General features: G+C 43.3%; 1 protein-coding gene across 15 annotated transcripts in view; it reads left to right on the top strand.

Annotated features, from left to right (window-relative positions):
* Smarca2 (SWI/SNF related, matrix associated, actin dependent regulator of chromatin, subfamily a, member 2) overlaps nt 1-24,027 on the top strand; it is a 167,632-nt gene that overhangs the window by 23,867 nt on the left and 119,738 nt on the right. For all 15 annotated transcript variants that reach the window (XR_010055135.1, XM_063268536.1, XM_063268547.1 and 12 more), the window contains 5 exon segments: nt 1,446-1,895; nt 10,747-11,008; nt 18,046-18,172; nt 19,996-20,169; nt 22,283-22,456. Coding sequence is in view for 14 of the 15 variants with exons in the window: in XM_063268536.1 (XP_063124606.1) it covers nt 1,446-1,895; nt 10,747-11,008; nt 18,046-18,172; nt 19,996-20,169; nt 22,283-22,456 (1,187 nt within the window). In the remaining variant the exon portion in view is untranslated.

The raw sequence follows: 24,027 nt of genomic DNA on the forward strand, positions 1-24,027 counted from the left end.
ACAGACAGATCTCTGATTTTAAGGCCAACCTGGTCCATGGAGTGAGTTTCAGAATAGCCAGGGCAACACAGAGAAATTGTATCTCAATAAAACAAATCAGCCAAACAAACAAAACAAGCTGTGCTACAAAAATGTACTTGTGTGACGTTGGGTGACTCACTCTGAGCCTCTACAGCCTTACCTTAGAATCTGAAGCAATGGTATTTTTCTTCAAAGGGCTGTACAGAGGATTGATATTGGCGGTCTATGCTCTTCCTGATGTGCTTTGGTCCTTCCGCCATTCGTGTTCCTACATGTGCCTGGTTGGCTGGCATTATCTTAGTTCACTGACTGGTGATTCCTACCTTACAGTGAGTGGAATAGTGTCCTATGACCCCCACTGAGACTAGTGACTTCACCAGTGACCAATACTGTAGGAGTTGAAATTCCCCAGCTTCTTAAGCCCCTCCCTGGAGTAAGCCTAGCTCGTTTATTTATCTTGTATACCAAAGCTTCTGCAGTGGATTAATCTTCGAGGCCTGCTGCAACAGCTGGCTTGATAATGCTTTTTTTTATTGGCTATCTTCCCTCCCATATATCACCTCTCCGTACGCCTCTCAATGTCCCAGCACCTCCCATATAAATTACCTGTGCCCAGCCCTTGGTTTAGCCTGTTTCTGGGCAAACTCAGTTGAGATGCGGTGTTCAACCATTCCACAGTGACTGCAGCGCTAGCCCCTCGGTAATTGCCAGCTAGTCACAGCTTGCATGATAATCAGCCAAATAACACTTGATTTCTTCCTAAGACACTGCCTGTTCTGTACAGAGCCACGTTAGACCTCTTCATGTTTTGTTGAACGGCTTGGAGCCACTTCTAATGGAGAATACTGCCCGCCATCATCGTTCGTGCAGGTGGTCCAACAACCACTCACGGTTTGCCTTCCAGGGTACAAGTGGCTATTGATCGTTTGAAACGGGGCTAGCGAAATCCAGATGTTCTGTGAGTGTGGAATACAGGATGTCAAAGACCTATTATGAGGAAACGAAATAGCTCTTTTTTGAAGTGCTAATCTTGCGGGTGTTAAGTAAACTGTCTTAAAGTTATCTTTACCTGTCCTTTCTAATGTACCTACATAGATAGTTTTAAGTTGTAGGAAAACTATATTATGGATTAAACTTCTAAATTATATGTGATTGTTAACTTATTAATACCTTAAGTTTCTATTCTCTCATGTAGTGTTGTTATACCAGGAAATTATTAGAGTACCTAAGACTACCTCCCTCTCCCCCTCCCTCTCCCTCTCCCTCTCTCCCTCTCCTCCTCCCCTCCCCCTTCTCTTCCCTCTCCCCTTCCTTCTTCCTCTCCCCCTCCCTCTCCCTTTCCCTTCCCTCCCTTTCTCCCTCCTTCCCTCCCTTCCCTCCCTCAGTCATCTGCTATAGCCTGTGATATTATGTTTTTATTTTAGGTTATATGTCACCACATCCATCTCCTTTGGGAGCCCCAGAGCATGTCTCCAGCCCTATATCTGGAGGAGGCCCAACCCCACCCCAGATGCCGCCGAGCCAGCCAGGGACACTCATCCCAGGAGATCTGCAGGCCATGAACCAGCCTAACAGAGGTCCCTCGCCTTTCAGTCCCGTACAGCTGCATCAGCTTCGAGCTCAGATTTTAGCTTACAAAATGTTGGCCAGGGGCCAGCCCCTCCCTGAAACTCTGCAGCTTGCAGTCCAGGGAAAAAGGACCTTGCCTGGTATGCAACAGCAACAGCAGCAGCAGCAGCAACAACAACAGCAGCAGCAACAACAGCAGCCCCAGCAGCCCCAGCAGCCTCAGCAGCAGACACAGGCACAGCCACAGCAGCAGCAACAGCAGCAGCAGCAGCCGCCAGCTCTTGTTAGCTACAATAGACCATCTGGTAGGTTAATACGCAACTAAATGAATATCATTCCGGTCCAGCTTGGATAAGCAGCCTCTTACACACAGAAGCAGTAGGTTGGTAGAAGCCATTGAGATCAGCTAACATTCTTGGTTTCTGCTATAGAGTCCTAGAGCAGTGTTTCTTAATTGGATACCCTCCTGCAGGCTGGGAACCTTGGGAGAAAGCACGTAAACACTAAGCACGTTCTCCTAAGATCCTGTATTCTCTTTTAAGAGGTACAAGGTTGCTTGAAAGCCTATCCGTGTACTTCAGGTTAGAAACCCTGTGTCTTCTGCATCCGGCTATAGAACTCCCTGCTCAAATTGGCCCCCAACCGAGGCTTTCGATATTTGTTGATTTATTTATTTCTTATCCTTTTTGTTGGAATAACATTTATGCATCTGTTGAGACCTGTTGTAAAAAAAAAAAAAAGAAATTATCAAATGAGAAAGCCGGAAATGTGGGAAATCTTACAAAGCAGCCAGAATCTCCAGGTCAGGGATGTAAAGCCCACAATAGACCCCATGCAGTTACCATGACTGAGCTTCAAAGAGGACTGGAGTTTTCTGACAGAGCCACAAGGAGGTGGGGTCACGGATCTCATTCTCACCATTCAGAAGGAAGTTGCTTCCCAATTTCTCAGAGGACACAGCGTCGTTTCTGGCCTGAGAATATAAAGTAGATCTCCCAGGTGTGATTATTCTTCAAATTACAGTCATCCCTTGGTGTCGGAAGCAGATTGCTTCTAGGACCCCAGCGGATACAGAGATCTGTTATGTTCAAGTCCCTTATATGAAATGTGGGGAGGCATTTGCATTTAAACTATGTATCTCCTCTCTGTGTACTTTCTCATCTGTAGATTATCTAAGAGAAATACAGGCTATGACGTGAATGCTCTCGGAATGGTAGATACACTGTATTGTTTAAAGAATAATAACAAGAAAAAGAAGTCTATGCCCACTCAGTATGGATGCATTTTCTTTTTTTTTTTTTTTGCCCCTGAGTAGTTTTTATCTGTGGCTAGTTGAATTCACAGAGTTGGGACTTACAGATATGGAAGCCTAACTATCATTACATCGTCATTATCACTGTCTACATCGTCATTATCATTGTCATAAAAGGCTTCGTATGACAGAGACATTGGTAGCATTTATTCATAGCAGGGTAACAGGTCCACATGCCCCGTTTCTTAGACTCCTTGGGATAAGAATCAGAAGCTATGAGTACATAAGAGATGGGGTCGATGCTGTCCTTTGCCTGGCCTTCTGGCGGCATGGTTCTTTCATTTTGGTAGGGACTTTAAAGTGTTCCTCTTTGAAGCTTGCGTTTCTAGTGTGTTTCTCAAGGTAGTTCTGGTTGATGGTGCTTATTCCAGAAGCCTTGATGGACCCTGAGTTCTATCCCTAGAACCTACATAAAGGTAGAAGGAGAGAAACGGCTACAGAGAGCTGTCTCCTGACTTGCTGTACATGCAGGTTGTGGCACACATGACCCCTTTCCCTAATCATTCATTCATTCATTCATTCATTCAATTAAGTTCTAAAATAGAACTAGATAAATAGAGGCTATGCTTTAGCGATCAGGGATTTAGAGAGTGGAGATTGTAATGTTCTCCATATACAAGTACCATCTCCTATGAGTGGCTTCCACTCCTTTGGGTAAACTGACAAGCTAGTAACCATCAGAACAATGGATCTGAGATATTTGCCCTAGGTTTAGGAACTCAGGTAAGGGGAAAAGATTCTGATTAGTATATCTGATTTAAATACTTTAATTTTCAAGTCAGTGTTTCTTTTCTGATAGATTTAGTTTCAAAAAATAGAGACACCAGGAAGATGAACTCTTGTAGGTTGTAGGTTTGATATTCAAAATGAGTCCAGGTGCTGGGGCGATGGCTCTGTGGGTAAGAATGCTTGCTATGCAAGCAGCACGACCTGAATTCAAGTCCCTAGAACATGTGTAAAAATCAGGCGTGGTCGTGGGCACCTGTAATCTGGGTGCTGTAGTGGAGGGATTGGTAGGGAGACAGCAAGATTGTTGGTGCTTGCTGGCTGCCGGTTGGACTCCATGCTCGGTTAGAGATCTCAAGGGGATGAGGCAGAGACAGAGTAGGACACAGGGCACCCACATTTTCCTTCTCACCTCACCTTCCCCACAACACATACTTACTTATATATTTCACACATACACTCAAAAAGTTAATAATTTTTAATGAGTGTCTTAAGCCAGCTGTGGAGGTAGATGTAGGAGGGTCAAAAGATCACTGTCATTTTCAGTTATGTCATGAGTTTGAATCCCAGCCTGGGATGTATGAAACCCTGTCATAATACTGAAGCCCAAAACAAAACCAGCAGAAATTTGTGTCTCATAGTTCTGAGGCTGGGACTTCCACCATTATTAGTATGTCGGCAAATTTATTATGTGGGGAGTCTTTGCTTTCTGGGTTGTAGAAAGCACCTGTACTCTATCCTCTCACAATATAAGGGGTGAGGAAACTCTGTGGTCTCTTACATGGTCACTGGTCTTCCTCATGAGAGCGTTTCCTCATGGCTTAATTTTCTCTACCTCCTAATACCACCTACTTAGAGAATTAGATTCCAGCATAGGGATCTGGGGAGATACAGACATTTAGAACATAGAATGTGTTTTTTTTTTCTTTTTTCTGTGTGCGTGCGTAGGTACATGCGTGCATGCGTGTGTGATTTTTAAGACCAGTTCTTTCTTTGAAGCCCTGGCAAGCCTTGCCCCTGTAGCATTCTGCTTCTCTCTGGATAAGCTAGGCATGCACCAACATCATTATTTTAGCAGTTGAGTTTTTAAAGAAAAAAATTATTTCATACCCAGATTTCTGTGTCGTGGCTATGAGGGAGCCTTTTGATAGATGGAGGAAACCAAACAGTATCATTGGAAAAGACACCCCAAATTTCATGCAGGGAAATGACAAGTTGAACCCTCAGTAAAATCGTAAAGCTCTAAAACTAAAGCTCTAGAGAATTTGGCTACAAAGAAGGAAAACTTTTACATGTAGCTTAGACACTGCTCGCTCACCGGTACCCTGCCATGTTCTTGGCGCATTCCCCCTCTGCTGCATTCAAATCCAGACCCTAGCAGTTGTGACTCAAAAGCTCATATTCTTGATTATTTCCCCCAAAGGGCTCCTTCTTGACCCAGGGAAAGGATCTGCAAAGTAGAGGTGCCTCAGCTCTTCACTCCTGTGCACAAAGGGGAGAGCAGAGCTTCCTGGCACAAGTTCTTTTCAGGCTTAACTCTGGACACAGTTAACAGAACTGGTGGTCTTTGCTTCCCACATCTTAGTGCATGAGTGGTTTTAACAACCGGGTTTTGTGCAGAGCCCAGCTGGTTACATCCAGATAGCTGGCACCTAGGCAGAGCAGGGGGAACAAAGTGATGTTCCCAAGAGGTAACAGTATGGGATTTTTGCCAATTGAGCGTAATTCATGGTGCATGGAGTGTGTCTTGGAGTTTCACCTGCCCTGTCATAGGCCTCCAAAGGCATTAGCAGCTTTTAACTGACCTCGACTGAGCAGGGAAACATCCCACAGCATGAAGAAAGGATGACGAGTTCCTCATCTGAGAAACCTCTCCATCAAAGTAGTGAAATTTAAAAGGTGAAGTTTATGTTATCTGAGTACATCCATGTGACTGATATTTCATGTTAACTGAACCTAACTGTGCCTTAATTTTTCTGGGCCATTTCCACACAAGGGAGGTACCCTTCTCAATCATCCACTTCTTTGCCTATTCCTGTCTTGTCACATCCCTGTCAACAGAAGACTTCATTTTAGTACCCCATTGCTCATGTCTTTTGGATGTCCCAGCTGTCATGCTTAGGAAGAAATGGACATATTTGGGCAGATAATTGTTTTCTGGCCAAGTGGACAAGGAGGTCACAGGTGAAAGAGGACAGAAAATATCTCTTTCTAATAGAGCAACGTGTCCTTGCTGCTGCCAGGAGAGTGTTGATCCTGTAAAACGTGGGCAGAAATCTGACATAGAAGGACAGACAACCTTATTGGAAAACGACATTTATTTATAGACATCTAAAATAAACCTAAATAGTGGAAGGATTTTTTTAAAGCCAATATTAAATTATCCCCCTCCCTTTAAAAAAAAAAAAGCGTATTTGTTCATAAACACCCTGCCAATCTTCCAGAAAAAAAAAAAAAAAAAAGACACGCACTTCTCCTAAGGTAGTTAGGCCTCTTCTATTCTTGTGTCCCTTTTCCTAGTATACTTAATGAACAAAGAGAACACATTACAGCACTGGGTTGGTCTTCCTTTCCCAGACCTACTCCAGAGCTAGAACTCACCGGAAGTGACATTGTTCCATAGCCGGATGCCCTTCTGCACACTGCGCATGTGTACTGGAGGAGGCTGGGGCGGGGCAGCAGCCGACATGTTGGCCACTTCTCAAGTAGAGTCTCGTCCTTGCTCATGTGGCAACGCTCCAAATGAAGACACATTTCTCTTTTCGCTTTGATTCTCTCTCTTATCCTTTTAGGGATTAAAGCGGAATAAAAATGAGAACTGAAAAAAGTTGTGGTTTGGGGAAGGTGAGAGAACAACCTTATAGTGGTAGAAAAAGAAAGTGGGTTTTTGTGTTTTGTTTTCTACTCATCTTAAATGCTTGTGTGTGTGTGAGGGGGGTGCATCTGAAACTTTCTGATATGCTCGGTTTAAATATTCTTTACTTCACTTATTTTTTTTCCAACCTGTAGAAATCACTTACATTTCTCTTTAATACAGAGTAGAGTGGTGATTTGCATAATCACCCTGTGTTGAGCTGGAGCTAAGTGCTCAGAAATGCTGTGCAGGTGTGGCTAAGACGCAGGTGCTTAGTGAGCCTGTTGCTCTATTCCTTCATATCGGATGCGATGGGATTGGGCCACTTTCTGGAGAGACAGGCAGTACAGATTCTACTTCGGTTCCTCAGACAAGGGCTGAAGCCGATTGCGTTTTGAACACTAGCCATAAGCCTAAATAATGGAGAGACAAGCTAAAAATCCAACCTGTGCTCAGTTTGAAGGTGAGGGGAAAGGCCTTAGGTAGCTAACCGCAGGCGTTTGGTGCACAGTGGGGTGGTGTTTGTGGCCTGAGTCCAGTGCTCTCTGTAAACCTCCTGCAGGACAGGCACCGAGTTGCGCAGATGAGGCTCACATCCTGAGCCTAAGTACAGGAAGCTACATTGAATTTTCCGGTCTGTAAATCAATGTATTTATACAGTCAGTCAGAGAGAGGAGAAAACAGACCCACACAGTAAATAAATCTGGGTTTAGCCAGGAAATAGAATTTGCTCCTAAGTAGCCCTGATCACAGCTGGCAGGGTACACACAGCAAGTCTGCTGACCCAAGGAGCATCTGTGTTGGGTTGTGTAAAACTGCAGACACGTTTTTGAAGTTTGGCCTAGAAAATAGCTCCCCAAGATGCCAGCTAATACGGTACCCAAATTCTGGAAGTGCTTTCTTTTGTCGTGGGGCTTTCTGTTGTGTGGCATGCAGTGATTACATTAGACTTTTCTCCCTGTCCTTGATCAATAAAGACGAAAGAGTTGATCACATAGTCAGATAATCTTACCTGAAGCCTTACAGCCACTCTGTGTGAGAGGTGTTATCATCATCCCCACTCTGCAAATGATGAACTGATATAGGACTTGGTAACTTGGTCAGCTTCACACGGGGTAAACAGAACTAAGGAAGTATTTTTTCTTTCTTTTTTTTGGGGGGGGGGGCGAGGGTATAACTGTTATTTTTTTTTCTTAGAGTTATTTTGTTTGATGTGTATGAATGTTTGGCCTGCATGTGTGTATGTTTGTCCTGTATGTGCCTGGTTCCTGAGGAGGTCAGAAGAGATATCAGATCCCCTGGAACTGGAGTTACAAATGGTTGTGAGATACCGTGTGGGTAGTGGGAATTGAACCTGGGTCCTCTGCAAGAACAAGCATTCTTTAGCTCCTTCTAGTGCTGTGAGGTTAGTTGGAATATGTAAGCCTATGGTTGGGTTTCTGTTTCTCAATATTCAGGATGAGTCCACCAGATTACAATGTAATAGGATAAGGCTAATAAGGCAGATCAGCCTTATCTTGGAAATACACAGACAAAAAAAAAAAAAATGACCATCTGACAATACCTTATTTTCATTAAATCCTGCCTTTGTACTTCTAGGTAGTCTGGCTATGAAGGTGGTTGGGGTTAGTGATAATGACTGCAACCAGTGAGTGTGTACTGGTGCTGGACTCATGGGCTGTTTTTATCTTTTGAACTTAGAAAAGAGGGAAAATACTTTTGACAGTGAAATTTATGGTAATCGTCGTGATGCTATTTTACCAATAACTAATAGATTTTCTTCTCCAAAAAAGTATTTGTACTTTGAGAATCTGAAACTAGTGAGCTCACCATTTTGAATGCTAAGCCCACAGCTTCTAACATATTTAATTCTACCTGCTCAGTGGGTAAGAGCTCTTGCCATCAAGTCTGAAGATTGAGTTTGATTCCTAGCACCCACATGGTGGAAGGAGGGAACCGACTCCTGCAAGTGGTCTTCTGATGTCCATATGTGCAATGAATAAATGTAATTAAAAATTAAAAAAACATAAATGCTAGAAATCTCTATCTTCTGTCATTTGACTAGTCATACATAAGACAGTGCAAGGAAAACAAATTCCTTAATTTAAGCCCTCTCGGGAAAGGTATTCTAAAACCTATCCTACATAGTCATGCCCGTGCTTAACAACCTGGGCGTTAATTGCTTTCTTAAATATGCATGAAAAAAAGTTCTAAATAAGACAGGTAATGAAGATTTATGTATTTTGTACAAGATTCCCCCATTCAGAAAACAAAACATTCATTGAAAGAGTTTAGTTGAGAAAACAACTTTATATGATGATACACCCTGGACATAAAAATAAAGAGTTGTAAGGGGAGGGGGAGAGGTTTGGGGGATGTTGGCCTGGAAACTGGGAAAGGGAATAACAATCAAAATGTAAATAAGAAATACTCAAGTTAATAAAGATAAAAAAATAAAAAAATAAAGAGTCATATATTTTACCCCAGAACGTTTTTTAATCAACCCTCAAGAATACCAAGGCCTAAGAACAAACTGTACGAGCAGTGGTGGCACACGCCTTTAATCCCAGCACTCAGTAGGCCATACAGAACCTGGTTCCAGGACAGCCGAGGGCATACACAGAAACCCTGGGGGTGGGGGGCACAAGAAAAAATCTTATCTAGGTCTGTTATTTGGGAAATTTTACCTAATTTTTGGAAGAGAAAGAACAGCGTGTGCCAACTATTGGGAGAAAGGTTTACCAGTACAAGCGCGCGTGCACGTACACACAAACACACACACACATTCTGGAGCTCCCCACCCCCTGCCCCCAACAGACACACACGGAAGCTTTTTGTACTAAAAGCTTTTTGTACTAATTTTTCGCATTTCCCTATGTCACGGTGTTTGCTGATGTCTTTCTCTGGATTGTCATTGAAGTCCTCTAAATGGCACTCGTCAAAAGTTGAAGGAACCTGTTCCACTTTCCATAATGCTTGCCTTTGTATAGTTAATTATCGCACCTCTCTGAAGTTTTGGACTATGATTTTTGTGCTTAATGGCTTTATTAGTTTTTTTTTCCCCCCTAAGGGAGGATAGAAGAAACACTTGGATGAATTCTGCTTGTGGTTTGAGCATCTGCTGACTGAGAGTCTTTGTCTTTTTATAAAAAGAAAAAGTTTTCTAATATATCTGGTACCTTCAGTAATCTTACTCAACTTTAAGGAAACTGAGAACTCACCTGGAGGAGAGTTGAAGCCCTTCTTATTCTAGATTTGTGTCTAGCAGATAATTCAAATCCCCAACACTTGTTGTGGAAAAATGGCTGAAACTGAATTCAGCTATACTTAAAGATTTGTTTTGTTGCTTAGGGACAGGGTCTCCTATAGCCCAGGTTGGCCACCAACTCTTGAATTCAACTCTTTCCTCTATTCTGAAGTGCTGGAATTGTAGGTCTATGCCACCGTGCTAAGCTTCAGAGATAGGCTAAAGATTGAATGCCATAAGAAAAAAAAGGCTTTCTTGAATCCTAATATTTGCTAATTTTTATTAAGGGAAACGAGCACATTTTACCCCTAATGTTGAATGGTTTTAGAAAAACTTTACTACTGTGTGATTTAAGTAAGATTTGCTTCCTGTGATTCACTGTAACTAAGCCTGAAATAAACTTTCAGAACTGCTAAGGGAAGTACGAACCTCTTTTAGCTCTCAGCAGACCAGTTAGCTCTTTTAGTGCTAGGCACTGGATCTCAGAGCCAGCATCAGCTGTTGGGACAGAGGCCTGTTTTGCAGGAACCTATCAGCAGTTTGCAAAGCGAGACCTTGGGGCCACACCCATTGCATCTGATTATTGTAGAAATCTTTCTTTTTGTGAAGTTTGAATCCACCTGTGATTCTAAAAAAAAACAAAAAACAAAAACAAAAACAAAAAACAACCCTCCCTCAAAAAAAAAAAAAAAAAAAAAAAAAACCCTGCAAACTGTGGCATTAAAAGCTAGCTTGTCATTTCCTTGATTTATTACAACTAGGAGTCATATTTTTGGTATTTTTGACAATATGCATTAGTATGTGCCATTTCCCTGTGAGGTACTTGCTAGGCTACTTTGTCTCAGAGTTTCATTTTTTTTTCTCCTTCCTTTGTACCCTCCATTAGTCATCTCTTGAGTTTAAGACCCTGGCAGCCTGAGACCCTAGGTGGTGGTCGATGGGTGGAGGAGAAATCAGCATGGTCATCAGGGGTCCTTCCTTCTGTCCTGTCCTGCCTATGCCCCTCTTGTCTCACAGGCCCTGGGCAGGAGCTGCTGATGACTGCTCAGAACACCCAGCAGAAGCTGTCGGCACCCGCACCCAGCGGCCGACCTTCACCTGCACCTCCAGCGGCCACCCAGCCCACGGCCACAGCAGTGCCTGGGCCCTCGGTGCAGCAGCCTGCCCCAGGGCAGCCATCTCCCGTCCTGCAGCTGCAACAGAAGCAGAGCCGCATCAGCCCCATCCAGAAACCGCAAGGCCTGGACCCCGTGGAGATCCTGCAGGAACGGGAGTACAGGTAACTCCAGGCTATTCCCAGGGCCAGGGACTGTCAAGGCTCATGGGGCAATATCCTCATAGGGTCACTGGGAGGGATGAAGAGAGGCGGGAGAGGACTTAGGTTGTGACTGTGGTTTCGGGGCAGTTGTAGAGGAAGTTCACATGCTATCCGGTCGGTCCTTAATGTGTTGCTGAGTAGGACAGACTGTGACTTTTTCTCATTGGGTCAGAAACCTTTATCTGCCTGCTCTGTCTACTTGCCGGGTGCTTGGAATACAAAGATCAAACACCCAGAGTTCCTGAATCCCAGGGCGTGTCACCTCGTCCTAGGATTATGAGATTGTCTGATTGTGTTCGGAACAGCTGATGACTTAGTCGGGTTGAGTATGTTGTCTGGGTCTTTCCTTCTGCAATCTGGCCCCACTCATGGTACTGAGTAGCTCGGTACAATGTGTCCTGTATTTTAATTCACTCATCTTTTAGTCTAGAGCTTGGCCCAGCTTTAGGGATAAGCCTTAGGTATCTGTCTTCAGATGGGATCCTTAGTTAAACTCCTAATCCAGGCGCTAGTCACCTGATTTGACACAGTTGTATCTAAATTAGGCACTGGCACACTTTTCCTGTAAAGGACCAGATGGAAAACATCTAATGTTTTACAGGGCCATATGTCTTAGGCAGGGATAGTCAGCTCTGTCCTTTCTGTGGGAAAACACCAATAGATGGTGGTGTCTTGGCTTTGTTCCAGTAAAACTTTATTTAGAGAAGCAACTAGGGACAAGATTTGGCCCACAGATGTTACTTTGTTACTTAGCAGATCCTTCAAGTCAATGGTTAACAACCATGAAACACTGAGTGCAGTTAGAACTAAGATGAAACAAAGTTAAGGTGAGTTCTGTGCTCTGTCAGGGAGTGTGCTCTGTCAGGAACAGCTCTATTGTCCTGGGAAGGTTACATTACTTTTCTGTGACTTCTATGTTAAGAATGTTAGAGTCTTTTCTGATTGAGTAGGGAAAGGTGATGTGTTCTGTAAGGTTTCAGTAATATTGGTATCAATCCTTCTCCCAGTATTCTTGAATTAAATGGAAAGTAGATAGGAAAAAAATTGCAGAGAGTGTTAGCCAGGAAGCAGTGTTTGGGTTCTCTTTAAAAGTGTTATCCTAATTTTTATTAAAAGGCTTGTAGCTTGTTATGAACTAAATACAATATAACGGGTTGCAGAGTTGTTTTGGGGACATCCCAGTAACCAGATAGTAGATGTGGGTCACCTTTTTGGAGTGGAAACATGACTTTACTTTCTCGTTTCTGTTGCTAGTTATCATTGGGATCATTTCTTCTGTCACTCTCAGCTTGTCATGCGCCCTGAGCATCAGGGCCAGTTACTCATCGTTGGTGACACAGACTTTTGGACAAAAACGTGTGTATCATAAAGTCAGACATGAGGATACCCAGGGCAGAAGAGCTCATCAGATGCAATAGCTTCTTTATGTTGTTGAATAAAAGAAGTCATAAGTAGTGATTGGGCCAAGGGTCAGTTATAAGAAAGAGCAGAATTATATGGATATGCTATAAAATCTACCCTGCTTTAGCCCTGCCCAGGAGGGGCGAAGAAGCCAGAAGCTTTGTTAGCTCACGCAGTTTACCCTCATAGGACATTCTCTGTACCTAGATATTTTATGTAACACTGGCCTTTTCTCCTTACCAACCTCTTGTATGTGTGCACGCGTGTGCACATTTGTGCACATAAACTGCTCTGTGGACTCCAAACTTGTTTTGTCCTCATTGGTGCCAGGATTTTAATGACAGGGCTCTCCTATAATCTCATTTTAATGCCATTTTAAGAAGCATGAGTTTGGGGTTGGGGATTTAGCTCAGTGGTAGAGCGCTTGCCTAGCAAGCTCAAGGCCCTGGGTTCAGTCCCCAGCTCAGAATAAAAGAAAAAAAAAAAAAAAGAAAAGAATGAGTTTGGAGGATTGTCTTCCAAAGTATTAAATAGTGCCGTGTAGCCTATTTCAGTGTGTAAAACGTTTGTGACCTACATGATCTTCCTAATTAAATTTTTATTGCATTTCTTCACTTATTTATTTATTTATTTATTTATTTATTTATTTATTTCTGGCACATCTGAGCTACTTCACAAGTATGGAGGTCAGACAACAAACCTGTGGGAGTCGGGGGTTTTTGTTGTTGTTTTGTTTTTTGTTTTCCTTCTGTTATGTGGTTTCTGGAGATTAAGCCCAGAGTTGTAAATTTGGTAACATTTACCCTCACAGAGTCATTTCACTAATGCCATTCTACTATTTTATTTTATTTTTTAAAGAATTATTTATTTTATGTATGTGAGTACACTGTCCCCAGTCTTCAGACACACCAGAAGAGGGCACAGGATCCCATTACAGATGGTTGTGAGCCACCATGTGGTTGCTGGGAATTGAACTCAGGACCTCTGGAAGAGCAGTCAATGCTCTTAACCTCTGAGCCATCTCTCCAGCTCTCTTTTTCTTTTAATTTATTTATTTTTATTTTATGTGTGTTAGTGTTTTGCCTGAATGCTTGCCTGGGTCAGGTTGTCAGATCCCCTGGAACTGGAGCTAAAGACAGTTGTGAGCTGTTGTGTGGGGTCTGTGAATTGAACCCGGGTCCTCTGGAAAAGCAGCCAGTGCTCTTGACCACTGAGCCATCTCTCCAGCCCCTCCTATTTTAATAAAAATGACATCTACCACTGTCCTTTAAACTGTTGTACAGGGTGATGTGCGCCTATAATCTCAGCGTATGGAAGTCTGTGGTATGAGAATCATGAAATCAAGGCTAGTCTGGGGTACATAGTGAGATATATCCCAAAAAAACAAACAACTCGAAATCAGAATGTAGCTAAAGAAATTTTTTTCATAATGTTATTATTTGATAAATGTGTCCACTGTGGTAAAGCTGAAGTTGTATGGTTCGGGGGTTGCCAAAAACCTGGTGGGACCTTTGGCCTACATCTCCCCATGGCCATCTGGAGAAGAATGGACTTGTGCTGGCAGCGTTTCAGAGGCGTGCCTTATCTTGTTTAGTCGTGGAACAATAGCTGACTTCTGCCTGGATAAAGACACATTGTTCAACCGCAGAGATTAAGTTTATCATTGGAGGGGGTTACATTAAGTCTCTTACATACTCATAAAAAGCAGTTATGAGGATCTTTCTCTCCTGCTCCCTTTGATGGGCTAAGCTCCCTAGACTTCTACCTGATCCCTAGACTCTGCCTGGCCTCTGCACCCTCTCACCTGGCTAAGGATTTGAGTGAGGTCCTAACAGCTCTCTTTTGGGATTTTATGGGCTCTGACAAAGCAAAATATCATGTAACAGAAACTCCACAACAGATGTTCATTTCATTGGCTACAGTCCTTGTCTGCAAAAATTGGAAGGAAATTATTAGGAAGTTACATTTCTTTAAGCCAGTTGGCCGCAATTCCTGGTTTGCCATAAACTCAGAATCTTTTTTTTTTTTTTTTTTTTTTTTTTTTTTTGGTTGCAGCTTAAGTGAGCCTCTGCCTGTGTACATTCTGCCTGGTTTCAGATCTCTACAGCCCTGGGCTTGAAAGCGTTACTTACCCCTTTATTTTGGGTCATTTCCTTTTGACTCTTATCATTTTTAATGGAAATGTATTCTTCTTTCTTTGGTGTCAGACAGTTTTACCTGCTGCACTAGCCCCCTATCCCCACCGCCCCCCAATCTTTGGGCACCAGTTCTTGACTCTTACTATAGCCAACTTCATTTCTTTCCATATTCAATTAAAGAATACTTTAGTAGCTTACACACTGACGTGTAAGCTAGGTCCATGTAAGCAATTGTTTGCACGGAGGATGTGTGTCACACTTAGAAGGGATTATTCGAGAAAGGCAGTTTTGAATTACATCAGGTCTCTGGTCTCAAAACAGAATTGAGTATGGAAATGGGTTAGGAGATTGTGTGTGTGTGTGTGTGTGTGTGTGTGTATGTCCATGTACCTGTGTGCGCATGTGTGTGTGCACATGTATGTGCGCACTTGAATGCATGTGCGCACATGTGTGCATGGGTGTGCATGTGTGCATGTGTATGTGTTCACATATGTATGTGTGTGTATGTCCATGTGCCTGTGTGTGCATGTGTATGTGTGTATATGAGTATGCACGTGTGTGTGTGCGCACACATGCATGCACATGTGTGTGTGCGCACTCGAATGAGCATGTGTGTATGAGTGTGCACATGTGCATGTATGCATGTTATATGTTCGCATGTGTGTGTGTGTGAGTGTGTGTGTGTGTGTGTGTGTTTTTCCTTGTCTTGCCCTCATCTCTATCACAACCCTGGGAACTACTTTTCAGGAATCACCAGTAACCGCTATGCCAAGAGAGTCACCAAAGTCACACAGAAAGAGAGTACCCTTTTTCTCACCCTTGCTCTGTAAAGTGTCACTCAGCTCCTTGAAGGGACAAAATGCACCAGTGTCATTTTCTGTTCAAATAACTCTCCTACGGGAATCATAAACTTCTCCCCTGGACCTGAACAAATATCTCTTGCCTTTAATGGAACTCTTTGCCTTGGCAGAACAGTAACCCCTCTTGATTTACTCTTCAGTCTGTATGAAAAACCCGAGTGACCTAATTCTGCTTCAATTTTCTGTGCTCGTGAGGAACACTAAATGAGCCTCCTGCAGTCGGGCAGGATTGCATCTTGCTGTTGTCTTGGGAAGTTTAGAATCCTGACTCTCTTTATCAGACGTCCTGCTGAATCCCATTGATGGGAAGATGAAATTGTCCAGGAGAGGAGCATTATTTAAAATGAAGATTTCTATTAAGCACAACAACAGAGATAGGAGTTGACTGTCACCCCTCCCCCACCCCGCCCCACCCTTATAACTTTACCACCCTCTCCGTGCGCCACAGTGAGCGCATAGCATTTTTCTGTAAAATCTCCCTCACTTCTCTTGAGTTTGCACTTTTTACTTCAGGAGAGAGAGGGCAGGGGTGTGGGTGAATATATGTTGGGAACTCTTGAGATGCACTAATAAATCACTTCTCCTTTGAAGCAGCCATGACAGCGAGATATGCACCCTTAGCTCCTATGTGCTACAGCACCCCAGGCACCCACACTCTCTCTCTCTCTCTCTCTCTCTCTCTCTCTCTCTCTCTCTCTCTCTCTCTCTCTCTCTCTCTCTGGTTCTTTTTTTTTTGGAGCTGGGGACCGAACCAGGGCCTTGCGCTTCCTAGGCAAGCGCTCTACCACTGAGCTAAATCCCCAACCCCAACACCCACACTCTCTTACTCTAAGCCCCCACTCCTGGCCTCATGTCCCTCCCTTTCCTCCAACTTCCCACCCAGTTCAGTGAGGGTCTAACTCAACATAGTCACCCCAAGTGTCCTGTATTCACATTCTGTTCTCAAGCCTACAGCCTTTGGAAGATGGAGGCAGAAGCCCCATTCCTTGAGTGTAATGCCTGGTCCACTGTGCCCTATCAAACCAGAGTACATAGGGGTAGTTTTAGTTCTAGGATACAGAACCTAGGAGGTTGCCCAGTGCAATTGTGGGCGACACCATCTTCACTGTGGTCTTGATAGTAAGACTATAAAGCAAAGTGGTTTTAAGGGTTAAAACCTTGAGTTTTACCTTTTCTGCCCTTTAAGTGTTTTGTTTTCTCTTCATATATTCAGTGTTTGGATGTGGCTTCTTTTGCCCTTTTTGGACACTTGGGGCTACATAGATAGATGGGAAAAGCCATTTGGACAGTAACCATCTGTATAGTGTAGGCTTTGGTTTTCGGTTCCTCCGTGTCCAGCCCTGTGATGTCAGCATGTTTCTTCAGTTTTCTCGTTAGTCATGTGGGGTCACTGCAGCATTTATTTACATGCGCATGCATACTCAAGTGTGTGCTTCTGCGTGTGTGTGTGTGTGTGTGTGTGTGTGTGTGTGTGTGTGTGTGTTGGGAATTAAACATTGCTCATTAAATGCACTTAGTGCCAGGAGTATTTACTGGGTTAACTCATTACTACTTTTATTAAGGTCTCTTTCTTTTCAGTCTTATTCTCAGTTTTATCCCAAACCTGGGGGGGTGGGGCTTATTCTAAAACTAGATTTCAGTGGTGGGTATTTTTAAAAGTAAGGCTTGAAACCAGTTTGTATGTGCCCAAGCCAGAGGCTGGAGAGAGATGTCTTGCATTCTGTAGTCTGCCTTCATTAGGAGGAAGTACTTGCAATTATATTTTTGATGGTGTCTAAAATGAGAACCCCTAGCATCCCTTTTTTGGGAAATGCTATTCACTGCTGCCCCTGAGTTTTTGCAGATGCCCAGCTTGTCCTCTTCCCTCAAACAAGCACTGCACAGAGGAAGTGGTTGTGGTTGGCAGGACTCTCGGAATGTCTCAGCTGGCTGACTTCTGTGGCCTCAGCTCCTAAAACTGTGTTTGCCACCCCACTTTAGCTACTGGATCACTCTCGTCTCAGCACAGAAGGAAGAACTGTGGCCTCGCTTTGTACAGTGGCAGGCTGGGAGTTGGGCGGCTAGCCAGACTGCCTCTGTGTTCTCTCTGTGTGGAGAGCAGGCAGGGACTTCTGACCCCCCCCCCCCCACTCCCCGCCCCCACTGCTAAGTTCCTTTCCACGTCTTAGAGAGAAGCTAGAGAGAAGTTCAAGGTGTGTTGGGTAGTACGAAGCATCTATCTCTAGGAATTCAAGGGGTCCCTTTCTTGATTAGCTTTTGAGAACCCCATTGGAGCTCCATTGAGGTAGCTGGGCAGGTAAAGGCATTCATTGTCTTGAATCTGGAAATGCAAGTGAAAACTGACATTTATAAGCTGTCCGTTTTTGTCGTATATGTACTAGGCACTTGGAATGCATATCCCCTTCTCCAATAAATAAACTGCAAACATTTTTTCTTTAAAAAAAAAAAAAAAACCTAGTTGAGTGTCAGAAATTGACTCCCAGTGTGTGGAATGTATTTTATCAGGAGGCCAAACCTTAAGCATTATTGATCATAGAGGACTAAATCATAATGTAGATCTCCACCCACCCCATCCCCCCTCTTTCTTGTTTCCTTCTAGACTTCAGGCTCGCATAGCTCATAGGATACAAGAACTGGAAAGTCTGCCTGGCTCCTTGCCACCAGATTTACGAACCAAAGCAACCGTAGAGCTGAAAGCACTTCGCTTGCTCAACTTTCAACGTCAGGTAATACCTTTTCCCCAGTGAGGCCATGGTGTAGGAAGTCAATGTGATTGTTCTAAGGTGTGACCTGTGAGCTTCCTCAAGTCTGCTGGATACTGTTATAAAGCCAAGAACTTAGTGAGAGGGCACAGCTTTTCCCCTTCTTTATGTCAGGACATTTTTGTCTCCTGTACTGTACTGTACAAAATCAGTTATCAAACTCTGGTATCGTGGACGAAAACCATGACGACAGATTGTGGAGATCTGTGTCTTTGTCTTAACGACTTCAAGGAAAACCACCACAGAGGTGGTAGATTGTGTTCCTAGTAAACCCAAGTGTACAAAGTTAGCCATGACTCCAGAGACGAAAAAATATGTTAGTCTATCTCAGTCCTAATCGCTAGCCCAAACAAACAAACAAAAAACCCCAGTCTTATATCTTAATTATTCAACAGAACTTAATGTGGGGGCACTTGGTCACGTCAGAGCCACAGGTTGACTAAGAAGGAGTTACTATCTCCTAGAACTCACTATTGAGATCTGGCATAATGATCTAGTTTCTGATGTCTAAATTAGTAGACACGGAATGGAATGGAGTAGAGCAAATTTTCCCTTGGCTGAGTTTTGTCAAAGTGGGCTAATCCCTCTTCCACAGATTGCCTGTCTGAGCCCAGGGGGACAAGGAGCCCATCTTCTGTCACATGGGTTGCCTTAAGTATGTGACTTGCAGAATGCACATTTAATGAGTAAACACAGTCTGGAAGTATTGAATTCGGTCTGTTTGGGGATCTGACGACCGAAATCACAAAGCCTCTTTTGCAACCATCTATGAACTGGAGTTCACATTTGACTTCCTGTGTCACCTGATTGAAGGGCATCTGGTGTCTGGGGGTGGGGGTGGGGTACCTGGCTAGAGTTTTGAGAGAGCAGATAACAGGTTTCATTTAAAACAAAGGAGGAAAAGAAAAAGTCCGCAGGTCTCATTGCATCTTAAATAGAGGATGAATAAAATTTTGGACACAGGTTTAGGAATGAATATTAGTGGCATGTGTTCGCAAGTTTGAGACATGAGTCTCTCTCCTCATGTCCTGCTGGTCCTTGGATTTTGTTCGATACTCTCTACTATCTACAAAGTTTCCTGGAAAATCTGTTATCTACTAAGTTTCCAGGATGGACGTGACTGACACTAATTTCAGGTTCAGTTGAACGTCATTGTAACATGGATCCCTCCAAGTTCCCACTGCCTACTATCATAGAGTATGTAATATGCTTACATCATTATATGATTCTAATCTAAAACAAGTCCATGGCACAATACAAAATTTCAATACTAAAGAATATCATTTTTGGAGAGCAAGAAATCCCAGACGGGTATTTTTCATATTTATTTGAAACTATGAATTTACATTGTCAGAGTTACTGTTGTACTTGGAACATGAATGGACAGCAACTCCCTTGTTCTTCTTGTAGATCAGCAAGAGAATGATATATGACGGTTAAAAATAATTAAAGATTTATTGACTAAGCAATGCCTTAACAATAATTAAACAGAGTGAATAACTTTATTTCAAACCTAGCATAGCATCCTCATAGTTTTTTTTTACAATAGTATAATTGTTTTTCCATATGAATTATGTGGAATGAAAATTTATACTGTCCTTAAAATTACCGTGTAAGATCGCTACAGTTTCCAGTTCTTGCTTTTAGTAATAGACTAACTGCAATTGGATTGAGAAGCTTGCCTCAAATCCTCTTTCTGTTCCATTGAGCTGAAACTCTAGGAGCTCAGGGCTCGGGGCCTGGCTTGCATTCAGGGGATTCTCTAACCACCACTCTCCTCCTGATAGCTGAGACAGGAGGTGGTGGCCTGCATGCGAAGGGACACCACCCTGGAGACAGCCCTCAACTCCAAGGCGTACAAGCGGAGTAAGCGCCAAACCCTGCGAGAGGCACGCATGACGGAGAAACTGGAGAAGCAGCAGAAGATAGAGCAGGAGAGGAAACGCCGCCAGAAGCACCAGGTCTTTAGGCCTTTGCATGTTCTTCCTGGTCAGAGGTGGCCCGAGGGTTCAGTGGTCATGGTTAGGATGTTTGCAAGGTTGGTGCAGGGGAGGTGGGGTTGGAGTGGGTCATAGAACAGAAAGGTGGCTCGGAGTTTATATAATACAGACGTATCATTTAGAAATAGGAAACTACCCTGCTCTGCTTTTAGTGACTGTGATAAAACCCTGAGAAAACAACTTGGGGAGGAAAGGGTTTATTTGACTTGCAAGTGATCGTCCATCTTTGTGGGGAGCCCTGGCAGAAACTCATGGCCGGAACTGAAGCAGAGACCACAGAAGAACACTGTTGACAGACTGGCTGTCTCTCTCGATAACTTGCTCAATTGTTCTCGTACACAAACCAGGACCACCTGCCCAAGGTGACACTACCCACAATGAGTTGGACCCTCCCCCATCCATCAGAAAGTGCCCCACAAACACGTTCACTGGCCAGAGGGAGGCAATTTCTGAACTGAGGTTCCCTTCCCACCAAATGACTCTAGTTAGTGTCACCTTATAATAGTGACCGGCCCAGGGGCTGTAGAAAGATAAGGTTGAGGACCCAGCTTCCTTGAAACCCATCAGTTGTGGTCAGCAGAGGCTGCTCTAACAAAATACCAGACTGGGTAGTTCATCAACAGTAATGGTTTGTTTCTCCAGAGAGCTGGAGGCTGGAAAGCCAAGTCTGCAGAGCAACACGGTCCCCTTGGGGTGATGTCTTCTTCCAGGCTGCAGGTGGCCAACTTCTTGTGTTCTCACAAGGCAGGAGACAGAAAGAAGAAAGCTCTCTGGGTTCTCTTTCTAAGGGCTTCCATCTACTTCCTGATCACATTATATGAGGGGCATCAGCTTATGAACTGGATCGGTGTTAGCAAAATTACAGTTACAAAGAAGCAATGCAAATAATTTTATAGTTGGGTCACCACAACATGAGGAACTGTATTAAAGGGTCACACCATTAGGAAGGTTGGGAACCACTAAACTAGGGTCATTTTTAGCCCATGACACATGTGCTACTCAGAGTTCTGTGGAAAGCTGATAACTCAGTTGGCCATGAGTGAGTTTCCTAGAGCAAAATTCTGGGGAGAGATAATTTAGAAAAGGAAGCGAGGTAAGAAAGTGATTTTGGGGTTTTGTTTGCATATATGGTTTTATGCCACATATGTGCCTGATGTCCCCAGAGGCCAGAATAAGCCTGGATACCCCTGGAACTGGAATTACAGATGTTTTCAATCAACAGCGTTAGTGCTGGGACTCGAACCTGGGCATTCTATAAGATGAACAAATGCACTTACATTCTGAGCCATCTTTCCAGGAAGTTATTTATCTAGTGTTCTGTTCTCCTGGAAGGACCCAGTTGGAGGATTCACAGGGGCAGATATTCAAAAGCATTCCCTTCTAGGACACTAAAAATATTTGATGTAGGATTTGACTTTGTCTCATGATTGTTTTATTGTGATTAATTCAGTGCCTTAGTTTCCTTTTGAAAAGCGAAATACGCATTTTAGTGTGAGTAGGGTATGTATTTTCCCTCCTTGTGAATTCAGATTACATATGGAGATTTCAGCCTGGTGTACACTTATTTTGCACCACAGTTCTAGATTTAAGGCAGAGCAGAAGAAATGTGGCTTTCACTGGGAATGCCCAGGACTCTCATGTTTATTTCAGGGTGACAGAAGAATGTATTGTAAATTTTTTTCATGGATGTTTTTATAGGTCATTCTTTGTCTTTGGGCCTTCCTGTTCAGATGACCACACCCTGGTGGTGAAGGCAGTGTCTCTTCCCTAGGCTTACAATATACAGAAGAAGGAAGTCTTTTTCCCCCAGCTCAAAGCCCAGTCAGTCTCTGCTTTTCCCAATTTTATCCATCCACACCCAGGAGTGACGGCAGCCACTATTTTCTAGGCTTACAGTTGTCAGTCACACTAGGCCGGCAGCCCGTAAACTGCACTGCAAAGGCTCTAGGCAGGGCCTCCATCATCAGTAGATGGTGGTCTTTGTATGACGTCAGGGAACACTCAGTTCAGTTGGGTGGAAACGTCCCTGGGGAGTGTGAAAAGCAGCCCTTTCTCCCTCTCGTGTATCCTTTAGGAATACCTGAACAGTATTTTGCAACATGCAAAAGATTTTAAGGAATACCACCGGTCTGTGGCTGGGAAGATCCAGAAGCTGTCCAAAGCAGTGGCGACTTGGCATGCTAACACCGAAAGGGAGCAGAAGAAGGAGACGGAGCGGATCGAGAAGGAGAGAATGCGAAGGCTGATGGTAAGCTGCTCCCACCCCCCATGGGAGACAGGGAAGGTACCCTGCTTGCATCTTTCTGCATTGAGAATGGGACACAAGGCATCAAGACAAGAAGGAGGCTGCTTGTGACAAACACACACATATGTATATACATATGTATGTATACACATATATATGTATTCACACTTATGTATATATGATATTGAATGATGTCAGTGTATGCTGCTTTATCATCGGTTGTGTGGATATATATATATACACACATATATATGTATATATCATATCACACACACACACACACACACACACACACTCTCTCTCTCTCTCACATATTCACAGGTATCTGAACCTCTGGAGGGAGGATAACTTTTTGTCTTTTCTGTACAGTGTATCTAATGATCCAGGGTTGCACATAAACATACTAGTTTTGTATCCTAGGCTACCATCATCATCAACTTACGTAGCCTCTCAAGGACAGGTAAGTGCTGTGACTTGCAGGAGTTTGACAATCACATCTGGAAGAATGGCAAATGCAGCCCTTACATTTTGAGATGAGTGGCTAGGATTTTTTTTTTTTTTGAATGGATAGATCGCAAGGTCATGCCTTGGAATCAAAGATTCATATTTATTCTTTCCCTTCCCCCAACCTGATGTTCATAATTTTACTAATTACTTAAATTTACTAAGTTGTTCTTGAACTTAAAAACTGACTTTTAAGTTGATTTGAAAGGTTTTTGGGTGCCAGGTCTGTTGTCCCAAGGCTTGTTTGGCACAATAGCTTTGCACAGTTAGTTTTTAGTGGATATACAGGTGCAGAACAAGTGGGTTAGTATCATTGGCCTGAGTGTTGGATTTTATTGACCATTTGTTTCTGGAATTGGACAAAGCACATCATGAAATTTAGAAAAACAACACATCTGTAAAGGTGATAAGTGACCCAAAGATCTCTGTGAGACAGAATTCCTGAGTGTATAAGAATAAACCTCACTCATAAATACAGTTCTAGAAATCTTAAAGATACTTTCTTTCTTGTCATGATCCTAGTAGATGTTTTGTTTCATTAATTTGGGGGTTCCAGACAGTAAGCACTATTTGAGGTATTCCAGAACTCACTAGTTTCCCTCTTTTTCTCCATTTCTGTTTCGGAGAATACTGTCAAGTCCTTGCCTAGTGAGGGAGATTCTGGTGCAGGAAACGGAGCCATCAACAGGCAAATTTGTCTGATTCAACTGAAGGAAAACCGTATTAGAACTCCAGCAACAGATTGGTTTGACACTAATGATTAGGCATTTGCAAATCATTAATTTTTGCAATTAAACGATGGAATATACAGATAATAGAGAAACTGAAGTTTTTTATCACTCTTTCTTCAAGTGAGATCAACCATAGCCAAAAGCAATTAGAGTTATAATAGCATTTGAGTCCGAGCTCATTCACGGCACAGACAGCAGCTAGGCTGAGTGATGAAGCTGCTGTGGGTCCCGCACGTGCTGGGGTGACACCCCACAGCTGAGTCTCCGAGCTCTTCTGGGATAATGCTACCTCCTAGAGACTATCCGGTGTTCTCCTTTTATCCAGGCATCCGAGAAAAA

Source organism: Rattus norvegicus, chromosome 1, assembly GCF_036323735.1.
Source record: "Rattus norvegicus strain BN/NHsdMcwi chromosome 1, GRCr8, whole genome shotgun sequence".
Taxonomy (NCBI): domain Eukaryota; kingdom Metazoa; phylum Chordata; class Mammalia; order Rodentia; family Muridae; genus Rattus; species Rattus norvegicus.